This window comes from Dama dama, chromosome 31 (assembly GCF_033118175.1).
Source record: "Dama dama isolate Ldn47 chromosome 31, ASM3311817v1, whole genome shotgun sequence".
Lineage (NCBI taxonomy): Eukaryota > Metazoa > Chordata > Mammalia > Artiodactyla > Cervidae > Dama > Dama dama.
In genome coordinates, this window is record NC_083711.1 from 38,450,344 (window position 1) to 38,475,493 (window position 25,150).

Sequence of the window (25,150 nt, forward strand, 5' to 3'; positions counted from 1 at the left end):
TTGTTCCATACACATTTTAGGATTGTTTCTCCTTTTTATTTTCATTTATTTTTATTAGTTGGAGGCTAATTACTTTACAATATTGTAGTGGAGATGGTAATGATAACCCTATATGTTTGTCCTTTTTATATGAAAAGTTGCCATTAGAATTTTGATAAAGAGTGCATTAAATTTGCAGATTGCTTTGGGTAGTATGGACTTTTAATATTAATTATTTCAATCTATGAGCACAGATTAATTTTCCATTTATTTGTCCTCTTCAGTTTCTTTCATTAATGTCTATAGTTTTCAGTGTACAGATCTTTCACTTTCTTTGTCAGGTTTTTTTGCTAAGTATTTTATTCTTTTTGATGCAATTGTAAAATAGGTTGTTTTCTTAATTTCTGTTTCATTGATAGTGTTTATAAATTTAATTGATTTTTGTATATTAATTTTGTATCTTGTAATTTTAAATTCATTTATTAGTTTTAGCAGTTCTTTCAGTGGAATTTTTAGAGTTTCCTATGTTTAGTTGCTAAGTCATGTCTAACTCTTTGTGACCCCATGGACTATATAGCCCACCAGGCTTCTCTGTCCATGGGATTCTCCAGGCAAGAATACTGGAGTGGGTTGCATTTCCTTCTCCAATATATGTTCTCATGTCATCTGCAAATGAAGACAGTTTTACTTCTTCATTTTCAACTTGGTTGTCTTTTATTTATTTTTCTGCTTAAGTGCTCTGGCTAGGAATCCCAGTACAATGTTGAATAAAAGTGGCTGGAGGCAGGGGTGGGGGTAGGGGAAATGGGTGAAGATGGTCAAAAGGTACAAAATTCCAATTATAAGATGTTATGAGGATATAATGTATAGTATGCTGACCATAATTAATAATATTTGGTCATAAAAGGTATTAAGAGAGTAGATCTTAGAAGTTCTCATCAAAAGAAAAAATTATAACTATGTAAGGTGGTGGGTATTAAGTAAATTTATTGTGGCAACCATGTTGCAACATTTATAAAAATATCAAATCATTATTCTGTGCACTTTAAACTAGTTTAATGTTATGTGTCAATTATATCTCAATAAAACTAAGGGGAATAAAAAGAGAACTTTCAGGAAAAACAAGCCTCTAGGGAGATGAGAAAACAGGAAAGGTAAGAGGGAGAAGTTTCAGGTGGTTTCAGGCAAAGTTGTGCCATTATGGTGGCCCCAGATGCAAAGGTATAATTCCAGGTACTTCTTTGGAAGGCTGCTCCAATATCCCAAAAACAGTCTTCCAGAAGCCAGTAGGCAAGAACCATTTAGCCACAGAATCTGGTCCCAGGACCTGTGGTCTATTGGTGACTACTATAATGACCCTACTGATTAGTTCCTTAATACATGTCTCCTTCGTTAAGGAGAAAAAACATTAAATTATAATTGTTATACCTCCAAATCTTCTGAGTGAGTGTGTTATGGTTCTTTTGGTATCTTACAGAAGTTAGCAGGGCTTCCCTGGTGGCTCAGATGGTAAGGAATCTGCCTGCAATGTGGGAGACCTGGGTTCTATCCCTGGGTTGGGAAGATCCCCTGGAGAAGAGCATGGGAACCCACTCCAGTGTTCTTGCCTGGAGAATCCCCATGCACAGAGGAGCCTGGTGGGCTACAGTCCACGGGGTCACAAAAAGGCAACACGACTGAGTGACTAAGCGCAGCACAGCACAGAGATTAGCAAGCACATTGCTATCCACAAAGTGGGTGTTAAATAAAAATTGGTTGATTTATTTGAGTCACACAATATGTAACATTCTGTGTATACATATACATATTTTTTTTCTTTTTTTTTTTTTGTCTATATGCATGTTTAAATCCAATAGGCCAGAACCTGTTTTGTGGACAAAGGATGGTGGAGAATTACCAGATCCTGACCGAATGGTTGTGAGTGGTAGGGAGCTAAACATTCTTTTCCTCAACAAAACGGATAATGGTACATACCGATGTGAAGCCACAAATACAATTGGCCAAAGCAGTGCAGAGTACGTTCTCATTGTACATGGTGAGTACCTTTTTGACATTATTATACATGTAAGAATGAATGACCTGAAAAACTGCTAAAATTTATCAAAATCTTTAGAATAATAAACAAATTTAAACAGGTTTTCATTTTCTTTCGGAAGAACTTCTCATAAGTATAAATATCTCCAAGATTCACAATTAATATATTTCAAATCAAAATAATAACATAAAATTAAAGCATATATTAGGAAATAAAAACTGTTTTGTAAATGATTTTTTAATTGCAAATACACTGTGTATTATTTGATGGTGACTAGTAAATCATATTAATGGTTTTCTTTATGCTTTACAAATAAATGCTTTTAATAATAAATCAGAATCATGAAAACTTTCCTTAAGTTAATTTTGATAGAATTATCATAAAAGTATATTTTATAGTTACTATTAGTAGTTTTACAAAGAATGATAGTATATCATCAAGATGCAGCAAAGACAGAGGGGTACAGTACTGATGATAAGTGAACTAATTTCTTATGCATAATAATTTAAAACACCCACAAACTTTTTTTTCTCCTCTCATTAGTCTCATACTTTGAGTAAATATAGCAAAATGGCAAAAAGACATGCCAGTTCCCAAGATTAGAGAGAATTTCTATTTTCTGTAAACTCCAAAAGTCAGGACAAATGAAGATGAACTTTTATGAAACTGGTAAATATCACAATAAATGAAATTAGTCATATTTCTTTATTTCAAGACTTCTCAGAGTTTATTTACAGGGTACAATGTAAATCTCAAAGAGAAAAAAAGCATTATAGAGTGTAAGATTTTTCTCATATATTTCACCAAGAAAACATTTTCTAAGACTAATATGTTCTACATAGTATTACAGTATTTGAATGAGTATTGTGTAAAATCTATACAAAGCTGTAATAAATCTAGTGGATCTTAGAAGTTACAGAGTACATTTATTTGAAACGTTACTCATGAATCTAAGTTTAAAATAACTGTAAGAAACATGGATTAATTCTATAACTTTCCAAAAAAAGGAATTTGGGAGATAAGGTCTAATTCTTTGTAAAGTGACTTAATTTTAGGGGAAAAATAACCCTGTTTGTTTTTCCAAAGATACTTATATTGTTATGATACAGGCCAAAATAATATATTAAATCAATTTACAAAACTTTCTTATTTTCAAATTGCTTTAGTGTCTACCATTTCTCAGTTCTTAGCAACAATTTGTTCTTGAAGGTAAACAACGGCTTGTGCTGAATAGACTTTCCACATATAAACATCTTGAAAACAGTAGAACTGAGAGAGTAATTTATGGTATCTCATGAATTGTGCACATTTCAGTTTTTGGGAAAGATCAGCCTGATCGAGTTAGACTGATAAATTGGAATTAAATGTGGTAACCCCCTGCCAGGCTCACTACCAGAGAGAATATAACAACCTTGAGTGTGTCAAGAAGATAAGTTAGATCCTTAGAGCAAGATCCAGGAGTCACTTACAGTTCATGCTGATCTGGATATTTAGATACTACAGTCATGGAAGTGAAGTCTGATTCACCCTCAACTTTAAGTGCTTATCTCACCTAACAATTTTTGGGAAACTGGAGGCATGTTGCATAGCATGTCACATTGTGTCAAAAGCAATATGACATAAAAACATAGACAATTAGAAGGGAAGTGACAGAGGAAATAATATACTTTGATGAAAAATATGTCATTCATTTTTTTTAAGTAATTCAAGTGGGGGAAAATTCATGTTTTCTCAGTGTTTGCAAGCTAGCCAACAGTATGATTTCCTAAAGAGCCAAGCCACCTTTAGGTAGTTGGCAGTTGACATATTTCTAATAAATATTTCTCTGAGCACTTTGTAAGAAGTCATTTTTGGCTTTGCTTTTTGAACTACAGTTCATGAAAAGCACCCCGTAGATTAGTGCTATTCACACTGCGAGATAAATGCTGTGAAGTTCAACACTGGTTTACCTAGGATTATTGACACATGTAATGCGAGGCTCGATGAAACAGTGAGGCCATAATACACTGTGTTTTAAAAGGGCTCCAATTGGGTTCATTACAAAATAAAGTTTTGTTGTTTTTTTGTCTCCTTTGCACACAGGGTATAATGTTTCATTAGTCACTGGTTGTATAAATATAAAACGCTACTCTCTTCTATTAATGGTTTGGCTGTTTCAAAACCCGACTAAATGATGAAATTTGAGTGGCATTTCGATCTATAATGAATGCTGTATGCATTTCGGAATGGAGTGATAAGTGATCGCTTGTGAGAACTTTACCTTTTATCTTTTATGCCAAGTTTGATTTTGCATTAGCTGTGATAATTTAATATAACTCCAGCACAGAAGGGCCTTTCATGAGCTGAGACCATCTTTGACTCTACCACAGTTACCTAAGTTCTATTGATTCTTAACTTGATGGAGGTCAGAGCACTTTGCTGTGAAATCATCTGCTATCTAGATGCCATCCTAATAGATTTATTCTTTGGGTGTCAGTGCAAGAGCATTATTTAAATGTTTTCACATTTAATTGTTAACAGCACTGACATTTTGTGCCATCAACATTGGAGGGTCCCCACCCCCCTCACTCCTTATAATGACCCCTTTGGAAATTAAAGCATTAGAACTACAGACAGTAATTTGAAACTACCAGTCTGAATCTCATTCTCAATGAAAGGCCTAACAAAATTCAGTATACAAATACCTGTGAGATAAAACATTACACTTTTGAAACATTTGTAGAGATCCCATTAAGAAAAAAAATAGCATTTTTCATTAACAAGCTCAGCAGTGGAAACATTAATCTGTTAAATTGTTGGTCATTGTTATACTATTAATTCCTGTGACCACAAATGTTTTGTGTTTTCTGCTTCGATGTAAAAATAATGAAGTTAGTCTCATATTGTTATTGTTATCATACTACTTATTTCTTTTGAATGGTTAATTACTCCCATATTAATGGTCCCATATTGATGGTATGTTGTTCTATTGCTGTTCTTGCTACCTGAAGAACTCAGATCAACAGAAATATTCCTTCATTAACCAAATACATATATAGCATCTATCCACCGAGTGCAAATTCACTATAGCAGCAAAAGTGAATAGCACTCAAGGACCTTAAGCATGGAAAATAAGCATTCAAGTAAGTATAGTACAAAAGTCAGAGAGCTCTAGGAGGATGAATATACCATAGTGTAAATGTCAGGGTTTGTGACAACATGGTCCAAGTGTCTGGAATAAGAAAAATAAATAAATAACATGGTACTCCTGGATTATTCATAAACAAATGGCATACATCATAAATAGAAGTGTCCACCAGTGCCAGGTACATAGATATAATAAATCAGAGTTTTACTATTATAATATTACTAGTGGAACCAGAAATCAAATTGCCAACATCCACTGGATCATAGAAAAAGCATGAGAATTACAGAAAAACATCTACTTCTGCTTTGTTGATTACACCAAAGCCTCTGAGTGTGTAGATCACAACAAACTGTGTGTGGAAAATTCTTCAAGAGATGGGAATACCAGACCACCTTACCTGCCTCCTGAGAAATCTGTATGCAGGTCAAGAAGCAACAGTTAGAACCGGACATGGAACAACATACTTGTTCCAAATCGGGAAGGGAGTACATCAAGGCTGTATATTGTCACCTTGTTTATTTAACTTATATGCAGAGTACATCATGAGAAATACCAGACTGATTGAAGCCCAGACTGGAATCAAGATTGCCAGAGGAATATCAATAACCTCAGATACGTAGATGACACCGCCCTTATGGCAGAAAGTGAAAGGAACTGAAGAGCCTCTTGAAAAAGTGAAAGAGGAGTGTGGCTTAAAACTCAACATTCAGAAAACTAAGATCATGCCATCTCGTCCCATCACTTCATGGCAAATAGAGGGGGAAACCATGGAAACAATGACCAAATTTGTTTTTGGGGGGGCTCCAAAATCCCTTCAGATGGTGACTGCAGCCATGAAATTAAAAGACACTTGCTCCTTGGAAGAAAAGCTATGACCAACCTAGACAGCTTATTAAAAAGCAGAGACATTACTTTGCTGATAAAGGTCCATTTAGTCAAGGCTATGGTTTTTCCAGTAGTCATGTATGGATATGACAGTTGGACTATAAAGAAAGCTGAGCACTGAAGAATTGATGCTTTTGAACTGTGGTGTGGGAGAAGACTCTTGAGAGTCCCTTGGACTGCAAGGAGATCTAACCAGTCCATCCTAAAGGAAATCAGTCCTGAATATTCGTTAGAAGGACTGATGCTGAAGCTGAAACTCCAATCGTTTGCCCACTTGATGGGAAGAACGGACTCGTTGGAAAAGACCCTGATGCTGGGAAAGATTGAAGGCAGGAGGAGAAGGGGATGACAGAGGATGAGATGGTTGGATGGCATCACCGACTCGATGGACATGAGTTTGAGTTAGCTCCAGGAGTTGCAGATGGACAGGGGATCCTGGCGTGCTGCAGTCCATGGGGTTGCAAAGAGTCGGACACAACTGAGCAACTGAACTGACTGACTGACTGAGTAGTCTTATGATACCAAAGGCAATCTCAATCCAATCCTCTGGTATAAAATTTACCCAAGAGTTGTATAGTTTACCATCCATTATCTTCCTTGAGTGGTACCCAGAACATAAATTAAATTGTCTCTATTAAAGAATGAGGAAATTCTATATTTTTATTAACTAAGCAATAGAGAAGATCATAAAAATATCAACACTACAGCAAATTAGTAATATAGAGAGAGCAGAGTGGAAGTTATAATTATTCTTGTTCCTCTGATGCAACATCAAATTCAGAAAGTATAGATAAAATATTCTCTCCCCAAAGAGAGATTATCCAGACCTGCATCTTTTTGTATAGATACGAAGATCATAGAAGATACCTATTCATCACATAAAGAACGGCTGCCTAGAATTGCAATTGATCTGATACCAGTCTTATTTTGTGCTTGGGAGCAACTTAAATTCTTGTATTTATTTGTCATCCACTGATTAAAAAATATTCTTTTGGAAGTGTCAGAAATATGCAGTACCTGGAACAGTTTGAAAGAATATCTATGAAGAGTGAAAAAACACAAATGACCACATCCTTCCAAGTCCTAAACTTCTTCCTCTTTAACTATTCCAATGCCTTTGACCTCCCTTCACTTTCATGCTAGAGAAATGCATAACCAACATCTTAGAATACAAATGGAAGATGGACAAAGATGCTGGAACTCTTTTACTGTCATCTCTAGCCTCAAAACCCTTCCCAGAATTTGGAAGAAATACAGTATATTACTTATATTAAGTAGAAAAAAAAATGGGTAACTTATTTCTTGTACCTGTAGCTGTACTAACTACGGCAGGCCCGCACTGTAGAGGGGAGTAACAGGGATTCCAGTTTGAGTTTCAGTGGAGAACTCACTCCACCTGGGACCCGACTCAGTGCTGCCTCAGACAGTCATGGCAGGGCTGAGATGCACTATTCCAGAACGTTTTTCATGATATTCCCCATCTGTCTTTGAATTTACTTTTCACATTACCATAGTCACCCTTATGTGAAATTTAAAACCATTTTGCCATTGTTTTTATTCCATTGATTCATTGTTTATCAACTTATATAAATAAGCTTTTATAACACTTCATTACTTCTTCATTACCTTAACTCTCGCTATTCTTATTTTGAGTAAAATTGCCCACCTTTCACCTTTCCACATTTTTAGTTTTCTCTATATGTACGTATTTTGCTTTTTCTAGCAAATTTCATCTTTATGACAAGTAAAACTCTCCATAACTAATATTATTATCATAGTAGAAAATGAAATAGTGTAAAAAGCTTGTTTATGTAATCTCAACCAGTTTACTGACAGTTGCTGACTTTGTATCCCTAAAACACGACAGTTACAGTTTGTTTTATATATTTGTTCATGTATCTATTGAAATAAATACTGGTGAAAAGTCTGATATTGATTTTTGTTTGTTTTCAGGATAATTTACCTCAGAATAACACATATATAGAATAAGATCTATCACATTTTATGGTTAGCTAGTAAGAACAATTATAACAAAGTGTTTCAAGTTTTTAATTTTTAGAGTAAGAGAGAATATTACTGCTAGAAATATCTATGTGTTTTGGTTTAGTGAAAGGCATCAAGCTATTAAATATGCCTTTCCAACTTTAAAAAATCAATACAACTGCTATTTTCCTTTCACTCTGCTTTTATTGTTAATAATAAATGTCAGAAATGCAGAGAGACAGAAAGTTGTACACCAAGATATTGCAGGTTTTTGCATCAAGACAAACTTTGAAGCTGTGTTGTTTAGTTAGGTATCTGTTTCTTTCAGAGACTATAGGTAAATGCAAGTTCACTTCTCATTTTAGGTGTTAATTCTTCCTTTCAGCCAGTTTGCTTATCATGGGAGAGAGACAAATTGAGTCATGGAGCGTAGCCTTTCTTTCACTTTAACAAACATTTCCAAGCCATCTGTTACCTCCTTCAAATATTAAAAAAAAAAAAAAAATGTGCAAAGTATATATTCAATTGCTTAAGTGTTATTAGTGCCTGATCCTAAAGTTAGCAAAATAAATAATACATATATAGATGCATGCAGTACTAATTATGAAACAGATTAGGACTACTATAAAGTAATATCTGAAATTTGTTTTTAAATTTGTCTTACTCTAGAACTGAGCAAGTATGCATACTTTCCTAGTCTTATGCTTCACATATTCCTGCTATGATTATCAATGTTTTGAGAGCTAATAAGAACTCTCATCAATTAAAATTTAAATGCACCCCAGTTCTTCATAGTAAATATGTAGCTAGACTAAAAAGTCAGCAGTCACACCTACATTTACTGTTATAATTACAAAATAATACAAAACATTTAGAAACATTGAGAATCTGCACAATTTTTTTTTTGAAAACGTAACTGTTCTGTTAGGAAAGGTGATACAGATCAGAAAGAAAGTAAGAGAGTGACTCTCTGAGCTCAGATGAGTGGGTGGGGAGCAGGAAAGAGAAGACTGGATTATGGACAGATGTACAGCCTAGCAAACATTCTTAAGGGATTCAGCTAAAATCTGTTTCCTCATATGGAAACAGACCTGCCAGTTGGTAAATTAATCCTGTGTGCTCGTAACGAGCATTTTCCTTTGGAGAAGTTTTCTTTAGAAGCATCAATGGAAAAATATACAGTGTAGGAAGCAAAGGGTAGAAAAAGACATCCATATGGAACAACAAACAGTGCACTAATGGAAGAGCGCTGTGGTTGCCGCTCTCATCTTCAGTTGAGAGTTTCCAGACAGTAAACTAGTCGGATCACTCTTAAAACAGTGCCTTCTTTAATCGCTGAGATGAAGCGTAGCATCTCTGGACGTGAAACAGCAGGGAGAGCTGTGAAGCCTGTGGGAAAGGCGTACCTCTGACTGGATGAATATGCTGTTGAACTCTACAGAGAGACGTGGAATGGGATCAAATAGTGGAGGCAGGGGCATTACTTTCATTACAAAGCTTTTTGAAAGGTGGATTTGTGCAAGCGTACTCAACATGGAGCTGAGGCTACACTCCATCTCTTTAAGATGAACATAAAGTGAACAAAGTTTCACTTTTCAAGATAAAAATTCATTCAGAGATACCACTCTGCAGTATCAATCAATGTGTCTATGGTACCTAGATGGGTCACTGACTAAACTGTCCATGAGGAGAACCCTCATTCCTGTCTGAAGGGATGAAAGACTTCACTACCCAACAAATGCAACATTTAAAATATTTTCTCTTGCACTCTTTATATATGATCTTTTCTGTCGATTGCAGTACGGTAAGCAGAAACAGAAGGATTATACCTGTGGTATTTGGGCTTTCTAGATTTTTTTATGTGCAAAAACGCCTAGATTATAGCTTTATAAAATGTATAGAACTCTTCTCCCTCAGTATATATGCATTCATTCATTAGCAAATTCAAGCAGTATTCAGTAGTCCATGGGGGGCATTTTTGGCATTCCTTTTTAGAAGCAATGGCATTTTAAACTAGAGGAAGCTGTTACATAAAACCTGCTTTGTAGCTTCTTACAAAAATGTAGTTTTGACAAATATTATAACAACAGATCATGTACTTATTACAGAATCTAAGAATTATCCTATAATTTTCTCTGCCTCTCTTTCCAATTCATCAGCATATCCTGCTAACCCTATTTCCTGACCATCTTCTGAGTATGTCTCCTTTCCACCATCCTCTCTCACCTAGACTATTGAAACATTGTTAATGGGTTCCTTGCTTTCCCTTCTCCAGTCTCCTTCCCACATGGATGCAATATATAAATATTTTATATGCATAGTCTTCAGTCTTACCCTGTTTAAATTTTGCCAAAAGCATTTCATCACACTTAGTATAAAACCCAACTATTATAGCTTATCAGTCCCTGATACTTCTTATTTCTGTTCAGTCGCTAAGTCGTATCTGACTCTTTGTGACCCCATGGACCACAGCACACCATGCTACCCTGTCCTTCACTGTCTCCTGCAGCTTGCTCAAATTCATATCCATTGCGTTGATGATGCTATGTAACCATCTCATCCTCTGTGGTCGCCTTCTCCTTTCGCCTTCAGTCCTTCCTAGCATCAGGATCTTTTCCAATGAGTCAGCTCTTTTCCTCAGGTGGCAAAAGTATTGGGGTTTCAGCTTCAGCATCAGTCCTTTCAATGAATATTCAGGGTTGATTTCCTTTAGAATTGACTGATTTGATCTCCTTGCTGTCCAAGGGACTCTCAAGAATCTTCCCCATCATCACATTCAAAAGCATCATTCTTCAGTGCTCAGCCTTCTTTATGGTCCAACTCTCACATCCGTACATAACTTCTGGAAAAACCATATCTTTGATTAGATGGACCTTTGCTGGCAAAGTGATGTCTCTGATTTTTAATAACTGTCAAGGTTTTTCATAGCTTCCCTTCCAAGAAGCAAGAGTCTTTTAATTTCATCACTGCAGTCACCATGATTTTGAAGCTGAAGAAAATAAAATCTGTCACTGCTTCCACTTTTTCCCCTTCTATTTGCCATGAAATGATGGGACCACTTGCCATCGACCAGTTGCCATGATCTTGGATTTTTTTTTTGCAGCTTTTTATCTTGTTTTTTTTCATTTATTTTTATTAGTTGGAGGCTAATTACTTTACAATATTGTAGTGGTTTTTGTCATCATGTAAATCCATGGCTGATTCATGTCAATGTATGATCTTGGATTTTTGAATGTTGAGTTTCAGGCCAGTTTTTTCACTCTCTTCTTTCACCTTTATCAAGAGTCTCTTTAGTTCCTCTTTACTTTTGCCTTTAGAGTGGTATCATCTGAATATTTGAGGTTGTTGATATTTCTTCTGGCAATCTTGATTCCAGCTTGTGATTACTTACATGAAAAAGTTACTATTATTAATATACTTGCACAAAAAGTATCTGAAAAGCTCTTTTTGGTTTTGTTAAATTATAGGATAACTGTATAATAATAATATTTTTGAAACATTCCCCAAATCTCCTTTAATTTTCATTTAAATAAGCTTCTATATTGCAATATTATATATATTTGAATGCAGTTTATTCAGTTCAGTTCAGTCACTCAATCGTGTCGAACTCTTTGTGACCCCATGAACCACAGCACGCCAGGCCTCCCTGTCCATTACCAACTGCCGCAGTTTACCCAAACGCATGTCTGTTGAGTCGGTGATGCCATCCAAGCATCTCATCCTCTGTCGTCCACTTCTCCTCCTGCCCTCAATCTTTCCCAGCATCAGGGTCTTTTCAAATGAGTTAGTTCTTTGCATCAGGTGGCTAAAGTATTGGAGTTTCAGCTTCAATATCAGTCTTTCCAATGAACACCTAGGACTGATATCCTTTAGGATGAACTGGTTGGATCTCCTTGCAGTCCAAGGGACTCTCAAGAGTCTTCTCCAACAATACAGTTCAAAAGCATCAATTCTTTGGTGCTCAGCTTTCTTTATAGTCTAACTCTCACATCCATACATGACTACTGGAAAAACTATAGCCTTGACTAGATAGACCTTTGTTGACAAAGTAATGTCTCTGCTTTTTAATATGCTGCCTACGTTGGTCATAACTTTCCTTCCAAGGAGTAAGCATCCTTTAATTTCATGGCTGCAATCACCATCTGCAGTGATTTTAGAGCCCAGAAAAACAAAGTCAGCCACTGTTTCCACTGTTTTCCCATCTATTTGCCATGAGGTGATGGGACCAGATGCCATGATCTTAGTTTTCTGAATGTTGAGTTTTAAGCCAACTTTTTCACTCTCCTCTTTCACTTTCATCAAGAGGCTCTTTAGTTCTTCTTCACTTTCTGCCATAAGGGTGGTGTCATCTGCATACTTGAGGTTATTAATATTTCTCCTGGCAATCTTGATTCCAGTTTGTGCCTCTTCCAGGCCAGCATTTCTCATGATGTATTCTGCGTTTAAGTTAAATAAGCAGGGTGACAATATATGGCCTTGACATACTCCTTTTCTTATTTGGAACCAGTCAGTTGTTCCATGTCCAGTTCTAACTGTTGCTTCCTGACCTGCATACAGGTTTCTCAAGGGGCAGGTCAGATGGTCTGGTATTCCCATCTCTTTCAGAATTTTCCACAGTTTATTGTGATACACACAGTCAAAGGCTTTGGCATAGTCAATAAAGCAGAAATAGACGTTTTTCTGGAACTCTCTTGCTTCTTCGATAATCCAGCGGATGTTGCCAATTCGATCTCGTTCAAGCTCAAATCCAGCTTGAACATCTGGAAGTTCAAGGTTCACGTGTTGCTGAAGCCTGGCTTGGAGAATTTTGGGCATTGCTTTGCTAGCATGTGAGACGAGTGCAGTTGTGCAATAGTTTGAGCATTCTTTGGCATTAGCTTTCTTTGGGATTGGAATGAAAACTGACCTTTTCCAGTCCTGTGGCCACTGCTGAGTTTTCCAACTCATTCATTTTATTACCTGTAAGCATTGATCAGACAACAAACATGCATGTGAAAATTAGAATTCACCAAAATTAATGCTGTGTAATAAACTCCAATTTCATGACAGCATTTTTCAACTTATACAAGTTGGTAACATAGGAGAGTAGCACAGTTTAGTTATGCCCTCAGTATCTTTGGTTCAGGACCCAGAACCCATAGTTATTCTTTCATGGAATCTGTGTATTAAATAGGAAGAGGAATCAAGATAAAATTAGAAATGTTTCTACATGGTGAGCAATATATACAGTAACATATGGGGATGTGTGTTTGTGTGTGTGTTAGTCACTCAGTCTGACTCTTTATGACCCCATGGACTGTAGTCTGCCAGTCTCCTCTGTCCATGGGATTCCACAGGCAAGAATACTGGTGTGGGTTGTCATTCTCTTCTCCAAGGGATCTTCCTGACCCAGGGATCAAACCTGGGTCTCCTGCATTGCAGGCAGATTCTTTGCCATCTGAGCTAACAGAGGTTCAGCTCTCTCTCTGCTTATATATATTTATAAACACATACATATATAATATATATAGCTTAGTATGAGTTACAGAAATACTTTGCATAATAGCAAATGAACATTTCAAAAACAGGACCAAGCAGAGAAAGTTTGAGATATTTTAGTCATAAGCATGATATATTTAAATACGAGAGTCTTGATATGAAGAGTGATTTTTGTCTCCTGAAAGTTCACTTATATTAGCATTTCTAGTATTCCATTCATGTTATCATTAATTTTTCAAAGCCCACATAAGATTATCTTGAAGTTGGGAGAGATATGATTTATGATATGAAGCATTATATAAGTTTACTTCCTTGCATTTTTAAATCTGTACCATCTTTAGAGATTGAATGAATCTCCTAAAGTCATACAAAATTTTTTCACAGCTACAAAATTTCCTGAGTGAAGATGTTTGCTTTTAGAAAATCAACTGTTACTCATCACTAATAAAGAAACTTGGTCCAAAATGATTTTTATAAAAGACCAGATCTGAACTGTGTTTTTTGGATGAATAAGCATAAGTGCAAAGGGATTAAATTATAGGCAAAATGTCTCTATTATTTTATCACAGAACCTAAATGAAAAATCAAAATATCTTGATTTTTCAAGCACTACTTCTTTACTACATCACACCACTCCTTTTTGTATATTTATATTTGATTTAAGTTTTTTCTTTTAATGGGAAGCATTAGAAATACTTAATACTTAAAAAGTATTTGATCAAATCATCTGATTTACTTTTTGGTAAAGTAATTTTCCTTGAGAAGGAAATGGCAACCCACTCCAGTATTCTTGCCTGAAAGATCCCATGGTCAAAGGAGCCTGGGGGGCCACAGTTCATGAGGCCACAAAGAGTTGGACACAACTCATAGACTGAGCACAAAGTACTTTTAGGAAAGAACTCCCAGTACGGAAATAGGTGGGCCTAAATAATATAGAATCATGCATTTCAAAGGAATTTTCCCCCATTTTAAATTTCTCTTTCCTTTGTCAGCTTGAAATTTAAAAGAGTATTTTTAAAGAAAAAAGCATACATTTTTTTCAATAACAGACTGATATTATTCATCAACTTTTCTTATAATTACATAAGACTGTTGGTTGCCACCTACAGTTTAAAATTGCAGTAGTTTTCATTTTTCAAGAACAGTCTTTTTGTTTTTTTTAATTGTATAAGGATTTCATTCAGTGTGTGAAGCCAGTTGAAGCTATCAGAGGAATGAAAAGGGATGCCTTCAAATCTAATTTTTGAAAGGGTTCCTTTTTATGAAGCAGATGAGGTTACCATATGGCTCTGGAGGAGGAGGCAAGCTCTGGCTTGTTGAGGCCTTGTCAACCTGGAGATTGTCATTTAAGTAAAAGCCTTGGTGCTGTTATCCATTCTTATGCTATAATCCAAATAGGCTGTTACAAGTAGCTGAACATAATGGGAACAGATAAATGTCCTCTGCACAGGCAAAAAAATCAAATACAGTAAACTTTTCCTCTTACAGTTGCTTCCAATGGCACTGTAATTATCGATAAAGTTAAAGATGCCTTATTATTTTTAAAATTAGGGAATGTGAATAATTTCTATCAGAAAGCTACTTCTTACATTAATATGTCGAATTCTGGTTAACAATATTGCACTAATAGTCTTTCGTATCTCCAATAATAAACCTTGGTTTGGATTCGCTGTTGATTATCCCAGGACCACCTAGGGGAGCTAGTGACAGAAAGTGGAAAGGAAGTAGACCCATGAGTCCAGACTAAATGGTAACAGTTTTTCTCCCTATTGAATACTGGTCCTTGGAGAGGAAACAAACAGCTTGGGCTTCTGGGACTCTTTAGACTTAATTTTGCTTCGAAAATCCAATCTGAATGGACCAGAATGCCATTTTTAAAAAGAGAAACTGCCACAAAACAAAACAGGTTGACAAGTTAGAAATTATTGTACACTGCATTTGTAGAGAACAGAATATACCTTTAACCTGAAAAGCTCGTTATTGGAAAAAAGGTGCTGTAATACTCTGGAGTTTATTGTATACAGTGCTTGTTGGAAGTGATTTCATTTTGACAAGGTTATACAGGATCTGTTGTGCTCTAATAAGCTCCAATAACAAAATATAGTTGCGTTTTTTGAATTCCTTCATTAGGATGTGAAAAAGGGCTCTTTTTCTATTATTTTGAATTGAGTGTGATGATTTAGAGCTCTGACACTTTTAAAAACATTGAAAAGTTGCATTTGGAATGTAATATTCTTCAGTATGCTGCATTTTAACTTTTTAGACTGGATGATTCTTAGCAGAAATTCCTAAAAATTACTTCATGAATGGTAAAAGGAGGAGGAAGGATAATTTTTTGCAGAGATCAACCATGTATAAGGTGCAATTACTGATCCATGTCTTTAAAATTGATGCCGTTTCCTATGTACTGATAACATTGCTATTACCACCAAAAGATGCATTATTTATAAATTATCAGTCAAACTCAAAGCCTAGAGCTGAGTACCCTAAGGAGTCACAAGGGTACCATGGATTTGATACCTTTTTCCTCTGTTATCTTATCATCTTTTATATTCATGAAAAAAAAAAAACAAACTAGTAATGCATTAATTGCCAAGTAAATGTGATAGCTTCCCAGATTTCAACCACTAATTTCATGAGGAGCTATGGTATGTATTCTGTTTACTGTGAACTTTATTATTAAGAGAATAGTTGAGTGTATTAGTGACTATGTTAATTAAAAAAAATTTAAAAATTTTACCTTAATGCTACTCATGTATTTTGATAGATATTCTCCACTGAAGGAAAGATAGAGAGAGCAATATAGCTAGTGAGAGGCACATAACTCTGGGTGGGATCACAATAGTGTGGTCATGAATGTAAACAACATTGTTATGGCAATACATCAGGCTCCTCTGTCTATGGGATTCTCCAGGCAAGAATACTGGAGTGGGTTGCCATGCCCTCCTCCAAGGGATCTTCCCAACCCAGGGATCAAACCCGGGTCTCCCTCATTGCAGGCAGATTCTTCACCATTTGAGCCACCAGGGAAGCCCTTAATTTTATGGTAGAGGGGTATAGGTAACAAAATGCAGGGACACTAGATAAACTCAGAAAGCACGAAAAGTGTTCAGAAAAAGGAAATCAGTTGGGGTTTAGTTGATCAAGGAAGTCTTTACAGAGCAGGTAGGAATAAGGCTGAAAGTTGAGGGTAGCATTTTACTAGGCACATCAAAAAAGGGGAGGCTACTTTAAGATGAGACTGGGTGATACCGATGGGTTGGATCAGACTAAATTTGTACCAAGGCAAAGTTATATTTTTAAAAGCAAGAACATGCTGATTTCTAAAGATTGAGCTTACAGTTTATTAGAAGCATAGGTCCATAAATATATGTGTCATGGTAATATGGAAAATAAGCATGTGTAGAGGTGAATGTGAAGTGCTTGAAAGCACATTGAGGGAAGAAATTAAACACGAAAGAGAAGACTAATGTGAAACAGAATGTAACTCTGAAAACATGCAACAAAGAGAACAGAAAGAGCTGAGTCTAAAACTTAGGGAAGTCACTTGTGTCAGGGCAGATGTCTTGTGTTCCAGTCTTTGGCTTTTCTGTTTAAGCTAACTGGCATTATAAGAAATAAAGAAAAGAAGCCAGGCATACATGCGCTGAAGACCTCTAGCCCCTGTTGTTCCAGAAAACTTTAACAGTGAGGCAACTCAAGTGGGTATAGTTTGGAGCTCAGATGAGAGTCATAGAGGTTAAGCAGGAGACATGATGGACTGATGAACTGTCACAGCAAAGTTTAGCCATGGTCCCTGGGAACACAGATTTTGGTTTCCTGATTCAATAGCTTTGTTGTATGAGTAGAAATTGTGTTTCTGCAAGTGAATAGGTTCTTATAGAAGTAACCCACAGTATTTATACTGCATTAATTTGTACTCAACATTCACTCACATGAATAACTTTTGCAGCTTACTCAGATTTTGTCTTCATAATATACAATTGCACAATTGACTAGCTGGGGTTTTATCTGACATTATTGAAATATTCCTGAATTTTCCTTATATGTTAGGGTAACTCTTTATATATGTTACAAGTAAGATGAAAATTGTAATTTATTTTAACTTACCTCTTTGTGTAGGTAAAACTATAGGCAAATATTTTCATGCTTGGACCTTTATTTTTCTCAGCTCCCCATCAATACAAATTCTCAATTTTTTTTCTTTAAAGGAAATTCCTGATTTTATTATGGCTACTATAGTTTTCTAAAACAATAACATTTTATTAATAAATAATAAATAATGAATCTTGGACCTCTATGAATTCATTTAAATATCTTATTTAAAACATAAAACTATTTTAGCAAGTTTTATCCATGTTAGTATATAGTAGGAGAAGGCAATGGCAACCCACTCCAGTACTCTTGCCTGGAGAATCCCAGGGACGGGGGAGCCTGGTGGACTGCAGTCCATGGGGTCGCCAAGACTCAGACACGACTGAACGACTTCACCTTCACTTTTCCCTTTCATGCATTGGAGAAGGAAATGGCAACCCACTCCAGTGTTCTTGCCTGGAGAATCCCGGGGACAGGGGAGTCTGGTGGGCTGCCGTCTGTGGGGTCGCACAGAGTCGGACACGACTGAAGCGACTTAGCAGCAGCAGCAGCAGTATATAGTAAATGAGTAGCTCCCTAAAATTTAATCTGCTAGGAAAGGATTTAAACACATAATCACAATTTTAGAGAAATCGGTGTTACACATTTGTATATATTGTGATAGCAATTTTTAACAACTTGAAGATACTATTTTTTCACATTCAAATTTCTTACTAACTAGAAGATGTTTTGTTCTTTATGATTTTGAAGAACTTTATTGAAATTTCTCTTTTTGGTTTTAAATTTTATCTATATACTAATTTCTCTGATCAGATCTAAACTAAAATAAGCAAAATCTTAATTATTTTCATTTTGTTCATTTCTGAAAATACCTTTTTTCATACACTACATTTTTTTATCAGTTGTTAGCTTCATCATTTATATATTAATATCTAGAAAATATATAATACAGTAAATTTGTAAATTATAAATGCTGAACTTCTTAACTTAGCCACTTTTTTTTTTCAGGCAAATTCAACAATATTTAATTAGATTAACATGCTCTCCAAGGAAAATGACAATGAAAAATTTGAACCAGTCTTTATATTGTAGAAAACAGAGATGAAATATCATGTAGTTAATTGGTTGCTCTATTAGATAGCTGCCATTTCTGAATGTTAATATCCACAAATTATATACCATTGATTTTTTCTGTTTTTCATTTATAGCTATTTTTATATCCATTTAAATACCCTTTAATCATAGGATGTGAACATGTAAGGCAAAATCTTCTAAATTGATGTCATATTTAGCAGATTACTTATAATATTAATATGACTGCAGATTATGTGGCTTTATGAACAGAATTAATAAATTGATGTTGAACCAAGATTAAGTTACTTTTATTGTATATGTGCACATTTTTAATTCTTCTGCATATAAATCAGTGTATTTTTATTCTACACATTGTATTTTATTCAACAAGGAGAGAGAAAAAATGAATGTGTTGTAAAAAAGGAGACAATGATCTGCATTTTATATCCTGTGCTATATTTGATTGAGTATGCTTTATGTTAATAGCATAATGGTTTTAAAACATACAAGATTCTAGATACCTCAAAAATAAGGTAAATGACTATTCCTTGTGTTTCCAATTTTGTATTTCCTTAAGGAAATATAGCTTCACTCTCATTATCAATGTTTAAATAAAAGGCCAAAACCTTTAAAATAATTGCTGAATGATGCTAAATATTGGTGCTCACTTGTAGGGGTAAAAACTAGAGAGGTAGATGTTTGGACTCAGGAAGACAGCTCAGAATTTCACTAATTTCTGCTTTGACAAGAGTTACAGTCAGGCAGGTAAAATAAATCATCTTGAGATGGAAATGTTAGAGAAATTTGTCTCTCCAGTATACTTATATATTTAAGAAAATTATCTCTATAATATGGCATATGTATGTGTAATTTTCAAGGCAAGGAAACTATCTCAAAATCTTCTCATCCATTAAGTGGGGATAGTAATAGATAACTCACAATTTTGCTGTGATCATTTACCGCTGATCACAATGAGTTACTCAGTGGTCTTTCCTAGCCTTTCACCCTTTCTTAGAAAGTCTCAAATCAAGTGAAAATGGAGGGAGCTTCTAAGGAGATGCGGAGTGCATGAATCTCAGGTCAGGCTCACACAGCTTTCAGAGTAGCAGAATATGTAGACAAAGCCTCAGTCTGTTTTGTTGTTTATTGTTGTGGTTGCTTAGTCACTAAGTTTTGTCAGACTCTTTGCGGCCCCATGGACTATAACTCACCAGGCACCTCTGTCTGTGGAATTTTCAAGGGGAGAATTGTGGAGTGGATTGCCATTTTCTTCTCCAGGGGATCTTTTTGACCCAGGAATCAAGTCTGCATCTCCTGCATTGGCAGGTGGATTCTTTACCGCTGGGTCACCAGGGAAGTCCTCATTTTGTTAGCAAGGGTATTTACTGAAAGGAGTTTCAGGTTGTAGTCTTGAAAATGTATGCTTCAGGAAATAAAAAGTTTCTGTATTAGTAAGCTGTAATGTTCTTTATCTTTCCGGCTTACTTCACTCTGTATAATGGGCTCCAGTTTCATCCATCTCATTAGCACTGATTCAAATGAGTTCTTTTTAATGGCTGAGTAATATTCCATGGTGTATATGTACCACAGCTTCCTTATCCATTCATCTGCTGATGGGCATCTAGGTTGCTTCCATGTCCTGGCTATTATAAACAGTGCTGAGATGAACATTGGGGTGCACGTGTCTCTTTCAGATCTGGTTTCCTCAGTGTGTATGCCCAGCAGTGGGATTACTGGGTCATATGGCAGTTCTATTTCCAGTTTTTTAAGGAATCTCCACACTATTCTCCATAGTGGCTTTACTAGTTTGCATTCCCACCAACAGTGTAAGAGGGTTCCCTTTTCTTCACACCCTCTCCAGCATTTATTGCTTGTAGACTTTTGGATAGCAGCCATCCTGACTGGTGTATAATGGTACCTCGTTGTGGTTTTTATTTGCATTTCTCTGATAATGAGTGATGTTGAGCATCTTTTCATGTTGCTTGTTAGCCATCTGTATGTCTTCTTTGGAGAAATGTCTATTTAGTTCTTTGGCCCATTTTTTGATTGGGTCATTTATTTTTCTGGGATTGAGCTGCAGGAGTTGCTTGCTCAATTATTTTTGAGATTAATCCTTTGTCTGTTGCTTCATTTGCTATTATTTTCTCTCAGTCTGAGGGCTGTCTTTACTAACACATATATATGGAATTTAGAAAGAGGGTAATGATAACCCTATATGCAAAACAGAAAAGGAGACACAAATGTACAGAACAGACTTTTGGACTCTGTGGGAGAAGGCGAGGGTGGGATGTTTTGAGAGAACAGCATCAAAGCATGTATATTATCTATGGTGAAACAGATTACCAGCCCACGTTGGATGCATGTGACAAGTACTCGGGCCTGGTGCACTGGGAAGACCCAGAAAGATCGGGTAGAGAGGGAAGGTGGGAGGGGGAAGCGGGATGGGGAATATATGTAACTCCATGGCTGATTCATGTCAATGTATGACAAAACCCACTACACTATTGTAAAGTAATTAGCCTCCAACTAATAAAAATAAATGAAAAAAAAATTTCTGTATGTAGTAAGGATGGAGAACTTTTTGTAATCAGTAGCAATGAAATCAGTTCAGTTTGGTCACTCAGTCATGTCTGACTCTTTGTAACCCCATGAACCCCAGCACACCAGGCCTCCCTGTCCATCACCAACTCCCAGAGTCCACACAAACCCATCTCCATTGAGTCGGTGATGCCATCCAACCATCTCATCCTCTGTCGTCCCCTTCTCCTCCTGCCCTCAATCCTTCCCAGCATCAGGGTCTTTTCAAGTGAGTCAGCTCTTTGCATCAGGTGGCCAAAGTATTGGAGTTTCAACTTTAGCATCAGTCCTTCCAATGAACACCCAGGACTGATCTCCTTTAGGATGGACTGATTGGATCTCCTTGCACTCCAAGGGACTCTCAAGAGTCTTCTCCAACACCACAGTTCAAAAGCATCAATTCTTCTGCACTAAGCTTTCTTTATAGTCCAACTCTCACATCCATACATGACTACTGGAAAAACCATAGCCTTGACTAGATGGACCTTTGTTGGCAAAGTAATGTCTCTGCTTTTTAATATGCTGTCTAGGTTGGTCATAACTTTCCTTCCAAGGAGTAAGCATCTTTTAGTTTCATGTCTGCAATCATCATCTGCAGTGATTTTGGAGCCCAGAAAAACAAAGTCAGCCACTGTTTCCACTGCTTCCCCATCTATTTGTCATGAGGTGATGGGACTGGATGCCATGATCTTAGTTTTCTGAATGTTGAACTTTAAGCCAATTTTTTCACTCTCCTCTTTCACCTTCATCAAGAGGCTCTTTAGTTCTTCTTCACTTTCTGCCATAAGGGTGGTGTCATCTGCATATCTGAGGTTATTGGTATTTCTCTGGCAATCTTGATTCCAGCTTGTTCTTCCTCCAGCCTAGCATTTTTCATGATGTACTCTGCATGTAAGTTAAATAACCAGGGTGACAATATACAGCCTTGACATACTCCTTTTCTTATTTGGAACCAGTCAGTTGTTCCATGTCCAGTTCTAACTGTTGCTTCCTGACCTGCATACAGGTTTCTCAAGGGGCAGGTGAGGTGTTCCCATCTTTTTCAGAATTTTCCACAGTTTATTGTGATCCATGCAGCCAAAGGCTTTGGCATAGCCAATAAAGCAGAAATAGATGTTTTTCTGGAACTCTCTTGCTTTTTTGATGATCCAGTGCATGTTGGCACTTTGATCTCTGGTTCCTCTGCCTTTTCTAAAACAAGCTTGAACATCTGGAAGTTCACGGTTCACGTATTGCTGAGGCCTGGCTTGGAAAATTTTAAGCATCACTTTACTAGCGTGTGAGATGAGTTCAGTTGTGCAGTAGTTGGATCATTCTTTGGCAATGCCTTTCTTTGGGTAATGAAATATTTTAGTTTTATATTAACTAGTCAAAAAATTGACTTTTCTATATCCCCTAAAATATGTTATATGCTTATAATGCTATGAAAAATTCATTTAGTATATTTTTATTGACCTTCTAAATTGTGCTATGTACCAACAAAAAAGCAGGCAGAATTCTTCCATTCAAAGTTTCATTGCCAAGTGGTGAAACTGAGTAAAATCATAGCAATAGAAAGTTTAGGTACAAGAAATATCACTCGATTCTCTTGGTCTTTCTGAGAATTCCAACTAATTCCAGCTAATCTTTCATGGTTGAGTTGTAATTGATTCTGATTACTCTCCTGGCATTGAATATTAAGATTAAATGTTTGCTATTTCACAATAAAGTTGAAATAATTGAATGTGCAGTGTGGTGAGAAGAAAGAACAGAATAAAGAATCCCTCAGTTTTTTTTGTTTGTTTGTTTGTTTGTTTGTTTTCAAAAACAAAAATGTTTCCAAACATGTAAGTTGAAATAATGTTACTAGTGATTAAAAATATGTAACAGTGCCTGGGAGCGATTTGTTATTTGACAAGTCATTTTCTTGACCTAGCTGTCATATCAGCCAAGGTGGTTCCCATCAATTGCTTTCAGCCACTTTCTTTTTAGGTGCATATGAAGTCAAGGGGAGAAGATGAGAGAAAATGATGATCAGATAAGCAAGAGCCAGATTGTGAGTCAATAATGACTAGTGGTGGACATTGTAAAAGACTCTAGGGCAGGTCTCTTAAAGTAGATTAGCAATTATTAAAACTACCCACTGTTTTTATATTTTTTGAATATTAGCATGGGGATGGAAGCCCCTATATATATCATACATCTTCACATGGAAAAAAAAAATATTGCTTGGTTTATAGAAGAATGTTCATGAAAATATGTAGATTGTCTCCAAAACAAATCAGAGTTAGTTATTGCCCATCTTTGTTGATACACAGTAAGGTAAAGAAATCTAAACAAAGTGAGATGTTTTGCTAAACAAATAAATAAATAAAAACACCAAATCCTGTTATTTGCATCTGAGAATCAAATGATATAGATGATTTTGAAAAACTGCTTTTCAGAGCCAATGAAATTTTTTTCTAATCCAGTGTCTAATAGCAAATAATCTAATATTTTATAATCTGTGATAGTTTGGTAATATCAAGTTCTTTCCACTGAGTTTTAAGGGACTTATATTATTGTATATTCTTATATTTGATAGCCCTGGAAGATATTTCCCTTTTCACTAATTAAGTACATATATTTGGAGATCCTAATGAGCAAATGATTTTGCTAACTGACAAAAATTCTATTATTTTCTAATTTGAATATTTGTAAAAATTCAAATTACTCTTTTTTTTTTTAATTTAGAAAATATCTTTCATTTATCTCCAGCATGCCTACACTATTTAGGAAGGCTTATAATGAAAATAAGAAGGTATAACAAATTAGTAAACAAGAGATGAGCGTGCATGTATACACAGTATTTATTCATTTATAATGTTGTTAAAGTCAATTCTACTTCATGATCATGTTAATTGCACCCCAGGTAATACCCATTTTCTCTAGTGACTAATGTAGCACCATTGGATTTTCAGAAGGTTATTTTCTTAATTTGACTAGCCAGGAAGTATTTTCCCCGTTGAAAAACAGGTGTAAACATCAATACCAAAGATAAGAGAATGATCTCATGCTGTTTTCTGATGTCTCCAGCTTAGACAATTCAGCAGGTTAAAGTCTGAGGATTGAGTAGGGCTATTTATCAAAAGTAAGGAACTAGAAAAATTTTAGTGTGACTCACAGACTTTAACTGAGGGAATGACAGGAAGCCTTTTAATAGCAAAATAATCTATCAAATGCTCTGAATATATAGGGGCTGTGTAACAAACATGTGAAATCAAATTCCAGCACAGTAACAACAGGTAATTTGTGAACTGTTTCTCATTTCCTCACTGTGTAAATTATATGCCTATACACCTGAGACAAGAGTTGACTCTCAGGATCTTAATGAAATTCTCATTGCTTGACACTGGCTATATTGTTTCAGTGTTTATGCTGCTTTTCCAAGTTTCAGCTGCTTTTGAGTGAAAGGAAGGAAAATCTTGTTAAACTCTCAACTATTTTTCAGTCTATTATGTCCTCTGCACTTGAATCCACTGTCAACTTTTGCCAGCTTTGACTATTTATGGACTAGAGGTTGAATATTATGGTTCAAATCTATGTTCAATAACTTCTCCTAGGTATGCCAAATAATATGAATCATAAACATTTCAGATATTGAGTTCCATGCTAGTTGACCCAATACTTGTTAAAGACTTCTATGTACTGAAAAATTGTTAGAAGGCATTGCCAGCTAATCAGGGTAAGAACTGCAAGATTCTAAGCTGTACATTAACACCATTTGTGAGAAAAGGAAAAGCAAAATAATAGTAATAATAATAATAATAACAATTGGCTTTGTTTTTGTTTGTATCTAAAGATTGCTTTCACCCTATTTCCTATCATTGTTTGCCTAAAAATATCAAAAACTATTTAACATGCATATACTCATCCATCGTTAACGTTTCTTTAATCTT

The 25,150-nt window shown here is 35.7% G+C and overlaps 1 protein-coding gene across 1 annotated transcript in view; it reads left to right on the top strand.

The window, feature by feature from the left end:
* The window catches only part of CADM2 (cell adhesion molecule 2), a 366,017-nt gene that overhangs the window by 262,539 nt on the left and 78,328 nt on the right, over positions 1 to 25,150 (top strand). Inside the window, exon 7 of the mRNA XM_061133950.1 lies at positions 1,836 to 2,014. Coding sequence (XP_060989933.1) covers positions 1,836 to 2,014 — 179 coding nt within the window. The remainder of the gene's footprint in view (positions 1 to 1,835; positions 2,015 to 25,150) is intronic.